The sequence below is a fragment of the Myotis lucifugus genome, unplaced genomic scaffold (genome assembly GCF_000147115.1).
Source record: "Myotis lucifugus unplaced genomic scaffold, Myoluc2.0 scaffold_399, whole genome shotgun sequence".
In the NCBI taxonomy this organism is placed as follows: Eukaryota; Metazoa; Chordata; class Mammalia; order Chiroptera; family Vespertilionidae; genus Myotis; species Myotis lucifugus.
Window position 1 is genome coordinate 945127 of NW_005871447.1, and position 14053 is coordinate 959179.

At 39.5% G+C, this 14053-nt stretch overlaps 1 protein-coding gene across 15 annotated transcripts in view; it reads right to left on the minus strand.

The window, feature by feature from the left end:
* NAA35 (N(alpha)-acetyltransferase 35, NatC auxiliary subunit) overlaps positions 1–11408 on the minus strand; it is a 47196-nt gene extending 35788 nt beyond the window's left edge. For 5 of the 15 annotated variants that reach the window (XM_023743545.1, XM_023743544.1, XM_014467490.2 and 2 more), the window contains exons 1-6: positions 11143–11366; positions 10324–10467; positions 5395–5428; positions 3120–3234; positions 1989–2063; positions 2–169 (exon numbers count right to left, since the gene is read on the minus strand). In XM_023743545.1, coding sequence (XP_023599313.1) covers positions 2–169; positions 1989–2063; positions 3120–3234; positions 5395–5428; positions 10324–10447 — 516 coding nt within the window. In that variant the 5' untranslated portion in view covers positions 10448–10467; positions 11143–11366. Of the gene's footprint in view, position 1; positions 170–1988; positions 2064–3119; positions 3235–5394; positions 5429–10323; positions 10468–11142 lie in introns of those variants that run through there. The other 10 variants (XM_023743535.1, XM_006102130.3, XM_023743537.1 and 7 more) reach the window with 10 other exon arrangements.
* Between the last annotated feature and the right edge of the window lie 2645 nt (positions 11409–14053).

Below are 14053 nucleotides of genomic sequence, written 5' to 3' on the forward strand. Positions count from 1 at the left end.
CCTCTTCAAATACAGCAGCTTTATTTACTTTTTCCCTTGCAATGTCACAGATTTTCAAGATTCCAAGAGCAAAAGCTTTCATGGCAGGATCTTCTATAAAGTCTGGATTATGAATGTAAAGACATGTAAAGACTGTCTGTGCCAAGGAGTGGCCTTCTAACCATGTTATCTATAAAGAAATAAAACAATGCATATGTTTAAAGTGACAGAGTCTGCAAAGTCTAAACTGATCCAACAGTCAAAGACCAAAGTGCCACAGACCCAAGTAAATATAATATTAATAACAAGATTTAAAAGGTGATTAAAGGGAAGGTCAGTAAAGACAAAAAAGTTAGAATTCACTTTCATTGACTAAGTCTTTTAAGAGTCACATACCATAAATATGATTAGCTAAAAGATATAAATATGGAAAGCATTCTTATATATAATTCAAGTTTGCAATATACTTGGAAACTAATGAAATTAAGTATCTCCAAATATGGCATCCAAATGCAATCAATTCCCCATGCAGCCAATAAAAATCCATAAACTAGGGAATTTACAATTTTAGAACTAGGTCCCAACCCACTCATTCAACTCTTCTTATCTCATCTAGTATTACCACAAGAAACATACAATGGTTTTATTGCCCCCCCCATCTCTAATCCAATATCCCCAACGAGATGAACCTTTCTAAAACACAAAAAAAATCATTCAACACTGTTTTACTGAGTAGTTACAATGGGCCAGGAACCATGTGCTCAAAGCTGGGAATATCTATAGCAGCCAAAACTGAGTAACTATTATGCCCCAAGTGCTATGCTATTTTCATATATTCTATCTCATTTCCTAACACTCTGAGGAGAGTGATATTTTTCTCCTTTTACATATAAAGAAACAAAGTCAGAGAGTGTAAATAATTTTGTCCAAGTTTTATATAGTTATATTTTACATTAAGTCCAAGAATTCTGCAATAGAGCAAGACACATACTGCTGCATTACAAAATGAGAAATGCATATGAAAATTAAGGTATGTATTTTGGTATGTATTTTGTATTACCAGTATGCAGAAGATTTTCCAGACTAAAAGCCATCTGCTTATTAAAGGCCAAACTCTTAGCTACAGTCCCAAGAATCTCATACAAATAATGGTTGCTCAACTTTGACAAAAATCCTCCCTCTTGCCTCCATTTGTCCTATGGGACTGTAAACTGCTAAAAAGTAAGAAAGATATCTTTGAGGGAAAGAAACAGCTTTGGGGGAAGAAGGATCAGGATCAAGACTCTGGTTATGCCCCTTCCTAGCAATGTAATCCTAGGCAAATAAGATTATATCAGATATTGAATAGAGCTGATATAAGACCTAAGTGAAAAATATAGAAGTATTTATTTTTACACTGGCAAGGAAGACTTACTAAATGACCAAATGAATACAATTTACATATTTCTAAGATAATAATTTAAAAATTTAAAAAGGATGGTTAGAAAGTGGGCAAAAAAAGAAAAGCAGTACAAATGAGAATTTTGCCACAATTAATCAATACTGTTTAGGGAAGACAACTTATCCAGCATATAGAAAGCACCACAAAATTTTCTTCATCTTCAAAAACATGGCCAGTGTCATATAATTCACTCTAGATTAGGAAAAATCTCTCTCCAAAGCCAATCCAAAATCTTTGTTTCAATTCTATGCTTCTTTATGGAACCTTTCCATTACAGATTTGTTTCCCTGGGTACCTTGAGAACAAAAAGGGTCCTTAGGGTAATAGCTACACTATTATTTTCACTAGAAAGAAAATATCCCCTTTTCCAGAAACTGAGATTTTAAAATCACCAGATGAGTAGATAAAATGCTATTTCCTATAGCGTAACTTGGCCTGTCAATCTTTTCTACACCTTACTAGGCCAAGCATTACATATATTTCATACTCAACATCAGTGTGTATACTTTTAAAGATTCAGGTAAGTCGTAGTTTTAAAATTAACCAATAGTGTTACTTTGATTCTTACCAAACAGCAAAAACACGTATCCATTATCCCTATCAATTCCGGCAAGGTGAGGTCTTTAATTTTAATGGTACCATCCTAAAAAAGGAGGGGAAATAAAACATATAAACAGAAGCTTTCAAAATTTATGTACAGTAGCATTTTGCAAATGCTATATCAGATCCATGCATTTTGGCTTTCAAAAATTAAGTATTTAGAAATAGCAATTCGAAGAGCACTCTATCTCACCATCTGATAAAACTAAGATGCCAAATTAACTCTGTATTCTTAAAAGTAATATATCTGAAACAGGTCTTCAGTAAGAAAAATCCAAGCCTCTTTCATTTGAAACGGAATAAAGGACTTTATAAAGAACTGAAAAGCCAAACTAACAAGTATTTTAAAAGCAGTTCAAATTAGTTTCAAGCATTAACATGAATCATTTTAATGAATCAAAACTTACAAAGAATAAAGTAAACATTTAAAAAAATATACTTCCCTTAAGTTGGTTAATTATACTACTTATAAATTTTGTTTACAATATCCATTTACTTAGCAAATTTTTTTCATAAAATATGCAAAATTAAACTCTGTGGTAACTATGAATGAATTTCTAAATCAATTCTCAATGAGTAAATTTCAAATTCACTGCCACAAGCATTTTACTTAATATGTAATAGATAGGTTATGGGTTCGATCCCTGGTCAGAGGGAGTACAGGAGGCAACTGATGGATACTTCTCACATTGATGTTTCTCTGTCTCTCCCTTCCTTCCCTCTAAAAATCAATGAAAACATATCCTCAGGTGAGGATTAAAAAAATATATAATAAAAAATAATAAATATTATTAAGGATTAAATTTCCTTAAGCCAATTACCCTGGTATTTGAATATATACCCAAATGCTTTCAAAAATCAATTTTTATAATGCACACACAAAATTAGAGCAAACTTTTAATGAAGACCTTAAATAATTTTCAGATTTCCATAGAAAGAGATAACTAAAAGTTATAAATAACTCATTTATATATCTGAGATACTCTTAGAAAATTATACTTTAAGTAATACACTAAGTTTCATTTTCATTGCTAACCAAAAATGTTTTAAAATGTGAACAAATAATAAAAGAAAACACAAAAAGCACAATGGTGACTACCTTGATAGCTTGTTCAAAATTGAGAACTTTTCGATTAACTTGGTTTCCAATCATGCCAGCATCCATCTTGGGATCCATCATTTCAATGGCAGACATGGCTTCAAAAAGACCAAATCTACAAATAAAAAAATTGACCCCACAAATTGTTTCTGAACTAGAAGCTTATCCAGATTTCCACAATGGTAAAAAATTATAATAGTACTTAAAATAACTTCATTATTTTATGTACTTAATATTTAAGTCTTTCCAACTTGCTAACGCTTCAATTAAATAACCTTCCTTTAACACAAAAATTCTTCCATGTACTTGTCAATGAAATTACTTTACATGCACTGTGGAAGAGAAAACAAAAGATGAATTTTGCACTTCTTTCAATAGGCTGGGCATTAGAAATTTTTGGAAAAGACATCAACTGATCTATTTCAACTTTATTATTGTTGGGTTTTTCTTTCAGCACTATGAACTTGAAAAAAAATGAAACTAGGTTTTATAAATTAGTAGTCACATTTAATATTTGGACCACGTTTTAGTCTTGGGTGCTCAAAACACTAGAGCAGCAATGACCAACAGAAATATAATGTGAGCCATAGAGATAATTATAACTTTCCTAGTAGCCACACAAAAAAGTAAAAAGAAACAGATAAAATTGATTTTAATAATATGTTTTAACTCAATATGTCCAAAAGTTTTTTTAATTGATCCTTAGTATTTAAAATTATTAGTGAGATATTTTGCATTCTTTTTTGCATATTAAGGTTTTTATTCCAATGCATATATTATGCCACATTTCAATTTGGGCCAGCTGATAGCCTTGTGTGGTTACTGGATAGCACAGCTCTGGAACTTTGCTTCTAGTAACATCAACACTTCACCTAAGGTCTCTAAGGTCACCAATTTTCCTTCTTCCTGCTGCTTCTTTAAGTTTTAAGAAAGTAGCATCTTAGAGAATCAGAACCTATGTTAACATTTAAAAATAAACCATTAAACAAACAAACAAAACAAAAAAACAGAACCAGGAGCCTCAGATTAGAGTCCAATTTCTCAGGATATCTATCTAAGTGGAATTTTGTTCAAATATAAGTGATAAACAAAATCTCTTGCAGTCATGTCATTTAGATATAACAATTATAGCAATATTTCATAAAGGCTTGGCCCTAAGCTAGAATCAGTTCTTGTCATCAGGGCCTTAAAAACATTTTTTGGAAAGACAGACATGCATACATGAAATAATTAAATAACCAAGCAGGGCAAATATTTAGCTAGGCAAAGTAGGTAAGGGAAAGTAAGGGTGAAAGGAAAAGGGTGTACAAAGGTATAGAGGCTGGAACTGGCCGGGGTAAAGGGAGCACACAGTCACCCTCAGGAGGTGCTTGCTCCGCCTGCTTTCTCAGAGTTGGAGACCTCCTATGAGAAAGAGGGGAAGCATGATGTAAACTCGCTTTACTCCAGTAAAGGGAGGCTGTATTTCAAATCTCTCTGGTCCCTTCTATTCTACTGAACTGTGCTTCAGCACAATATCTGTATGATGCAGTTTGAGGATTTTAAAAATTGTCTTCTGTATATATAAATTACAGAATTTAATTAATCCTATGTCTGGCAGTCTGGAGACCCTTACCAATTTTACATGCTCAATTGAGAGTCCTGAGAACGCTTAGTGTTTATGTTCCCTAGTAGTTATGGCCTCTAGAGAGCCTGTGCTATTTTTGGTTTATGAATGTATACTGAACAAATATATGGGACTCTGTAATCCAGATAATGTGCCAAAGTATTTTTTGTAGAACATTAGTCCTATGAAGATTCCATGAAATAAAGTTTCCATGATCAACAGCATTTTGGAAACTCTATACCAGAGGGACTGGGTATATTAGCATATTAGCTTTTGGAGGAAAGAGAGAGAGAGAAAGAGAGAGAGAGAGAGAGAGAGAGAGAGAGAGAGAGAGAGAGAGAAAGAAACACCTGTGTGAGAGAGACACATCAATTAGTTGCCTCCTGCATGCACTCCAACCAGGGTTGTGGATCGAACCTGCAACTCAGGTACGTGCCCTTGACCAGAATCAAACCTGAGGCCCTTTGGTCCACAGACTGACTCTCTAACCACTGACACAAACATTTCATATCACAAACTAGGGTCCGCTGCCCCTATATAGTTCACTAAGGTTAAAGATATATTTATAATTAGTTTTATTTTTATAGCTTTGAATATAAAATTACTCAGACTTCAAGGAACACTACTGCACATGAGAAAAAACAAATACTTAGGGCACAATATACTTACAGCTTATCATGAAGCAGTTCTCCCAACTTTAATTCTAAAAGAAACAAAGAGAAAAATCCTTTAAATGCTAAGAAAAAAATAAAACAAAATGCTAGTACCTGAAAAATGTGCTTGCATTAGTTTTCTAAAATATGGTTGTATTATTTCTACTCAATTACTAACTCAATGCCTTCTACACAGTGAACATTTAAATATTAACCATAAACTAAACTTATAAGAATTAATAAGCAACCCATCAAGGGCCAAAATAATCCAATTAGAATTACCAACCTCATTTTAAAAAATCACTAGTGGTCCCTTAAATAAACTTTTTCATAGAACTGCTATTTCTCAAGTTGTTTTTAAACCAGTTGGTGTCAATCTAATGTCTTTTGTCTTTGAAAGTGTTAAAACTATTTTTTAATTATATTTTAGTTAAATAATATAGAAAACACTTGCATAAACAGCTAATGAAAACACTGTTCATCCTCTATAAAGCAGTTCTCAACTGCAACTGCATATTAGTATCAACTGGGGAGCATTTGAAAATTTCAGTCCAAGCAGCACCCCAAACCAACTAGGGGTGGGGCTTATGCAGTGGTTTTAAAGTACTCCAAGTAATATCAATGAGCTGGTAAGGTGGGAACTAAGCCATCAAAGAGAGAAGAAAATGGCTTAGTCAATAAAGCTTTGGCCTGCAGACTGAAGGTTCCTGGGTTGGATTTTGGTCAAGGGCACATGCCTGGCTGTGGGCTCAATCCTCAGTGGGGGGCATGCAGGAGGCAGCTGATCAATGATTCTCTCTCATCACCGATGTTTCTATCTCTCCCTTCCTCTCTGCAATAAAAATATCCCATATAATAAACGCATAGTATGCAAATTGTCACCTTGACTGGGAGTTGTCCAGGAGTTTGACCAGGGGTCGGGGCCCGCTGGGGAAAGGGAGGGAGCCAGCAGCAGCTGGCCACTGGGGGAAGGGAGGGAGGCCCCGGCCGGCAGCTGGCAGCCGCTAGGGACCCTACCAGTGCACAAATTTCGTGTACTGGGCCTATAGTCTATCTAACTATATAAAACCCTAATATGCAAATAAACCGAACAGTGGAACAACCAAACAACTGGTCACTGACATGCACTGACCACCTGGGGACATGTGTGGAATATGGCGGGTGTCGGCAGCAGGTGGCAGAGTGTGGAACATGGCGGGCATCAACTGTGGTGGGATGGTGGAGTAGGTGATGGGGGCGCCAGACCAAGGCGGGGTGCCGGTCACTGTCATTGGGGTGGGCCTCTGGTGGTTACTGAAAATTCTTTGCTCCCACATGCCACAGTCCCACCCAGCGCTCGCACCTGCTGCTGGCACCGGCCCCACTCGCACCCGCTGCCGGCACCCGGCACCAGTCCCGAACTGCCAAAAGCCTTTAGTTCTAAATCTACATGTAAATGACAATTAGTTCTATATCAACTTTTTAGTTTCAAGAAGTACACCTCACATTTGTGCCACTTGAGAAAATGCAAGAGCTAATTATGGAGAAGTTAATAGGATGGTTTGATGTTGGCAACAAAATGACATGCTACCCTCTCTCAATCCACACTGAAGCAGAGATTAAACCATATCTCCTACTTGAGGCCCTTCCATCAGGAAGCAAAATTATTCACTGTTCCTCAAACATAAAAACTGTATCTGACTCTAATGGTTCATCTCAGTCTAGAACAGCGGTTCTCAACCTGTGGGTCGCGACCCCTTTGGCGGTCGAACGACCCTTTCACAGGGGTCGCCTAAGACCATCCTGCATATCAGATATTTACATTACGATTCATAACAGTAGCAACATTACAGTTATGAAGCAGCAACGAAAATAATTTTATGGTTGGGTCACATGAGGAACTGTATTTAAAGGGCCAGAAGGTTGAGAACCACTGGAATAATTCCCTATGTTCACTTAGAACAGTGGTTCTCAACCGTGGCTGCACATTAGAATCACCTGGGAATCTTTTTAAAATCCTGATTTCTGGGCCTCATCCTCCGGAAATTCTGTTTCTTTGTTACTAATGTTGTGGCCCCACCCCATAACAAAGAAACAGAATTTCCGAAGGATGAGGCCCAGAAATCAGGATTTTAAAAAGATTTCCAGGTGATTCTAATGTGCAGCCAAGGTTGAGAAACTCAACCATTTCTTTAAGCCCCAACTTAAGCCACATGTATGTCATAAAACCTTTCCCATTTAGGTTCATAATAACAGCCCTTTAATATAGATCACTTAAAATCAGTGCAAGATGATAGGTATGAGATCCACTAATAGTCTAAGATCTCTGAGTACAAAAACTACACTGTAACTTACACTTCTTTCTCTCTTCCTTAGATTGCCCATACCAGTACATGGGCAATCACCCAACTCCCAGTCTAATGTTCTTTCCACTCTCTCTCTTAGGCATATTTTAATTGGACACATATTTTAAGAGAAAAAGGGTAGGCACATGATTTATCATTCTGCTTATATTCAACTGGCTCCCTTTCCATCTGCAGCTGCTCCAAGTCTTCACTCCTCTCCTTAAGAGCACTGTTCTAAAAACACCCTACTTCACCACCAAAGACCTAACCTTCTTGCTCACTAATGTAGAAGCCATCAAGGTGTGAATCCCTCCACCATTCCTCTCTATCCACTTAGAAATAGACCTGTATCTTCACATCCTAACCTCAGTTCCTCCTGTCTCATTATGTCCCTACTAGAGGCCCAGTGCACAAAATTTGTGCATGAGTAGGGTCCCTAGGCCTGGCCAGCAATTAGGGCTGATGGGGGCTTTTTGGCTGCCAGCTGGGGCCTCCCTTCCCCAGCTGCTGGCTGGGACCTTCCTTCATTCTGCACTGCCCCCTGGGGGTCAGTGCATGTGATAGTGAACAATCAAACTCCCGAGGGGACACTTTGCATATTAGCCTTTTATATATATAGATTTTCCTCCATCCCCAAGTTAATTTCTCTACCATGTTTTTGAGCCAATCCTCTCTTAAAGTTCAAGCTCTCACTCTTTGTTCCTTTCTCTTATCTTCAATCTCCCACCTCAGTAAGGCTCTTTCACCTCATACAAACATGCTCATTTATCCAATCATTTATGCCCAAACATTTATCGAACTTACTATTTGTCAGGAAATGTTCTGTGTGCTAGGGTTACTGACAAGATCTCTGCACTCACAGAGTTACAATCCAGTGGGTGAGACTGATAATAAATAATAACTAAAAATGATAATTTATGACAGTAGGTAAATGTTATGAAGAGAATAAAACAGGGTGATTTAACTGAGCTGGAGTTGGCTAGAAGGGGGTGAATCTGCTTAGATTGGTTGTTTTGACAAGTCTTCACTGGAGAGGTAACATTTTAAGTGCTCAGGAGGGAGCCAGCTATGCGAAGACCTAGGGGTAAAGTAATTTACGGTATGAAAAACAAAATATTCAAAGAAGGAAGGACCATGTTGTAGTGCTTAATAAGATAAGGACTTAACACTAAACACAGCCCTAACCGGTTTGGCTCCTTGGATAGAGCATCGGCCTGCGGACTAAAGGGTCCCAGGTTTGATTCCGGTCAAGGGCACATGCCCAGGTTGCAGGCTCGATCCTCAGTGCGGGGCGTGCAGGAGGCAGCTGATCAATGATTCTCTCTCATCATTGAGGTTTCTCTCTCTCTCTCCCTTTTCCTTCCTCTCTGAAATCAATAAAAATACATTTAAAAAAACCAACCAACAAACAAAAAACACAACTAAACATAAATGAGCCCAGTGGGACAGTGGTACAAAAATGAAATCTTGCCCTGACTGATGTGGCTCAGCTGGTTGGAGTGTGGTCCTGTACCTTGAAAGATGGTGGATTCCAGTCCCAAGTAAGGGCACATACCCAGGTTGTGGGTTCGATCCCCCGTTGGGGCATGTTTGGGAGGCAACTGATTGATGTTTTTTTGTCACGTTGATGTTTCTCTCTCTCTCTCAAATCAGTAAAAAATGCTAAGCGAAATAAGCCAGTTGGAGAAAGATAAATATCACATGATCTCACTCATTTGTGGAATATAATGAACAACATAACTGATGAACAAAAAATAGAGCCAGGGGGAAAAATATTTTAGAATATAGTAGAAGTAATCCTGTTATTTGCAGATTTTTAATATTTCCTACAACTTTTGTGATATCATACTATGTTAGTACAGTTTTGGTAATATTATTATACTTAAAATTCTTTTTTTTCTTGAAATATTAATGTTTGTTGCATGTAATATTATATTTAAGATCGTTTTTCTGTAATAGTTGGTGTTTATTGCATGTAACATTATTATATATTTAAGATCATTTTTCTTGAAATATGAAAAAATAAAATAAAAACCTAGGCCCTGAGGGGAAAAAAATAAAAATAAAAAAACATATCCTTAGGTGAGAATTAAAAAAAAAAAAAGATATCTGAGGGGTGGGCAGGCACCAGATCATAAAGGCCATGGGGAAGAAGTTGAAATTTATTCTATATGCAACAGGAAGCCCCTGGAGGATCTTAAGCAGGACATGACATAATCTGATCACTTTCAAACCTCAGACAGACAATAATACTACTGTCTTTAGGTCAACATATTCCATTTACACAGTTCAAAATTATTGCTAAATACTCTAACCTTTAGTTAAAAAGTGAAGAAAATTTTAATAGAAGTGCCTCAACATCTTTATTTAATGCTCTATTATATACACACATGTATATACATGTATATACATACACACACACACACACACACACACACACACTGGCTTTAAATGAAAGTTAAACCTAGAGGATAGAGAATGAATGAGTGTGGTTAACAAAACTTACATAAAGCACACTTATCTACTGACTTGATTTACGGAGACACTGCCAAAATCACAATCAAGATTTGATGTTGCCTTTGCCCAGATTCTGAACTTCCAACCCAAATATCCAAACTCACCTCGACAAGCGTCTTCAAAATCTTGAGTGATGTCCACCCAGTTCGCACTGCTTTTTTCCATCTTTTCGGGTATACTGAGCTCCCATCCTGAATCATCGTCTTCCACGGACGCTTTCATAACCATGATGCCTGCAGAATTAGCACCTGGTGTGAAAGACAGGACAGACGTCGCTTTCAGGGCCAGCCTATCTGCAAGCCCCTAAGTCGGGGATGAAAATCTCACCCAAGTGTTTCAGCCCAGCTCTTCTGAGTTTGAGGCTGGTATTGGAAAAACATGTCTTCATACAATTAAGTCACAATAATTACCACCACTGCGGCTCATCTACTTAGCCAACCACCTACCAGAGCTCACAAAGAGTTTGCCTGCTCGCTATTTCAGGAGGAAAAGCACACCTCATGCCAGCACTGGCCCCAGCAGAAGCCACTCCAGAGCTTCCGACATTCGACTCAGGCCAAGGCATCCTTCAGGGTCCCCTCTCCCAACGACTCCGGTCAGGGTGACCCCCCACCTGCCAGGAGACGACGGGCCGCCTCTCCCAGCCCGCAGGACCCCCGCACAGCCTGGCCGAGAGGCGCGGCGCGCGGGAGCGCCCCGTGGGGTCCCCCCCGCCAGGCCCAGAGCAGGGGTGCACCTGAGGCGGGGACGCGCACCCCCTCCCGACCGGGTCAGCACGCCCCGGCCCCACAGGGCGCGAAAACAAGGGCAGGGCTATTGTCGCGCGGAGTGCGGGCACACGTCGGCCCGGGTCTTCGCCCCGGTAACACCCGACAAGGCCGGGCCTCGGCGGGCAGCGGGTGTCGGGGAACCCCAGCTCCTACCTGAGGCGCGGCGGTAGGGCCGGGGCCGCAGGGTGACCTGGCGTCCCCAGGATCTGCCACAAGAGCGGGGTCTGAGCGGTCAGACACGGGAGACAGGAAGTCTCAATGGCTCCGCACGGGCGGTCCCTACCTACCACTCCAGTGGCCACCCGCGCCGCCACGCACCGAGCAGACCGCGGAAATAACGACGCCTCCCTTGCCGCCGCCGCTGCCGCCCCCTCCCCTTAACTCCGCTCGCCTAGCTGCGTGCGCGCATGCGTACGCCCGGAGCGCGCGACCCCGCCCCCTCCCTCACCCTCCGGGACTTCGCGCTCCCCGGCCACACCCCTTCCCTCGCCTCGGCCACCGTCCGGCCTATGGCTGCCGTCTTTTCTTCTCGCGGAAATACCGCCAATCGCGAGACCGGAAAATACCTTCCTGCTCCAGCTATGGCCCAGTCCCAGGGTAGTGGGCGGGTCCCAGTAAGGGGCGGGGCCTGGGGCACAGCCTGCCCCGCCCCGCCCCGCCCCGCGCGGCTCCCTGGGAAATTCTTAGAAAGGTGACGCGAAGGCTCCAGGAAATATGGAGGCGTCGGGAGACCCTATGCGTTGCGGTCTGGAATGAAGAGCCGGCTCCTGCAGTTCTACGGAGCTAGTGCTGCCCGGCACCAGGTTTATGTTTTCTGGAGAGCGCCTGCGGGTTTCTGGAGGAAAAATAGGAACACAACATCTGCAGGCTCAAGCCAGCCATTTTCTTTTAAACTCCTACAAAAATTGTAATAAAAGTGTCAGTTTCAAAGTGGGGTTACGTCAGTAGCCTGGTACGGGTAAGGAACGCATCTTGACCACGACATACCCATTAAACTTTAAAGGAAGTTACCAAATGTTAACTAGGACGTGGAACAGCTGGACCTTTCTTGTTGCTGATGGGAATGCAAAATGGTTACAACTACTTTGGTAAATTACAATAAGGTTATGCACTTAAGTGTTCCAGCAATCCCACTGCTAGGTATTTACTTAGGAATAAAAATGTGCTTGTACATTAATTTTCATAGCTTTATTTTTAATGACAAAAAGCTCGACACAACCCAAATGTTCATCAACTGGTGAACTTGGGGCGTAGCCATACGATGTAATTAATAGTAATTATCAACAAACGGGTGAGCTACTTAACATGCAGAAACACATCTCAAAATAAATTATGTTGAGCAACGGAAATCAGAGTTTGGGCAAAAGAGTATGATTCCATCTATATGAAACTACAAAAAGACAAATCTAAACTACAACGACAGAAAACAGTGACTGCTGGGGGTGTCAAGAAACGATTCACTGGAATAGGACTAGGTGATCCGAGGTGATGGAAATGTTTTGTATCTTGATTATGTTGATCGTTATATGGGTTTATGCCGTGCAAAAATTCATTGAAAGAAAAAAAATGCATTTTATTGTTTGCAAGCCAAACCTCAATAAAGTTGATTTTAAAAAAAAAAGAATACATCTTTATGTTTTACAGGATAATACGTTTCCTAAGGGCAGGAGCTTTGCCTATTTTGATTGAACCTGTATCTGCAGCATTTAGGGCAATGGTTGGCATAGAGTAGGCACTCAATATATACACTCAGGCCAGGACCCCTGTGGCTCAGTGGTTGAGCATTGACCCATAAACCAGGAGGTCACTGTTCCATTCTGATGGGGCACATGCTGGGGTTTCAGGCTCCATCCCCAGTAGGGTGCGTGCAGGAGTCAGCCAATCAATGTGTTTCTCTCTCTCTTTCTCTCTCTCTCTCTGCCTCTGCCTTTCTCTCTCAAAATCAATAAAATAATCTTTAAGAAAGGAAGGAAGAGCCAAATGTCTGTCCTTTATGGCTTTATCTCATTGAAGGAGAAAATGATCTTTACTGTGCTATATTACCATAATCCCAGCAATTTGGGTAACGACACATTGCAAGAAGTATGTTGCTACAAAATAAAACATATTGGTGTGGAAACTGCAAAGTAAATAGGGAAATTTAAAATTGTCTTCCCTTAAATGTTACACTAAAAAGTTACTGTTCAGTAACCTAAAATAGTTTATAATGTTTGTTAACTTACACACTAACCTTTAAGTATATTAGTATTTGTTATAAAACCAATATAAAAAATTACTCATAGCCTAGCCAATTTGGCTCAGTGGATAGAACGTCAGGCTTCGGACTGAAGGGTCCCAGGTTCAATTCCGGTCAAGGGCACAAGCCCCGGTTGCGGACTCAATTCCCAGTAGGTGGTGTGCAGGAGGCAGCCAGTCAATGATCCTCTCTCATTATTGATGTTTCTATCTCTCTCCCTTCCTTTTGAAATCAAAAATATATCTTTTTTTTTAAAAAGTTACCCATACTTGTAAGCCTAATATAGAAATCACCCACAATTTTAGGCTGAAAGATCCTTGTTCAAGATCTTTATTCATTTTTCCATGAATATACAACATATGCTTTATTTTGTCTTAATAAAAGTGGGTCCTAACTGTACTTACCGTTTTATATTCTATTTTTAACTTCAAAATGGACTATGAATATATTTCACATTAATAAAGATTGTAGAACACTCAAACTCATATATTTTCCCACTCAGGATTGTGGTTATTTCTCCTTTGTGATTTTTAAACTTGTCAATTTTTCACCTTATCAGGCTTGCAAAAAGTTTATGTAGCTCACACAATTTTTTTCCATTTGTATTTTTCCACCCAAACCAGCTTTTTATTTTTTATCCTTTTTGTATGTTTTCTAATTTATTAATTTTTAAATGCTATCCTTATTACTAACTTCTGAGACTCTTTTAATAGTCCTTTCCTAATTTTATAAGATGAATAGTTCTTTAATTTTCATTGTTTGTATTTAATAATGAGGACATTTGAGATGCTAGAGTTTCCTTCTAGAGCAGTGGTTCTCAACCTTGGC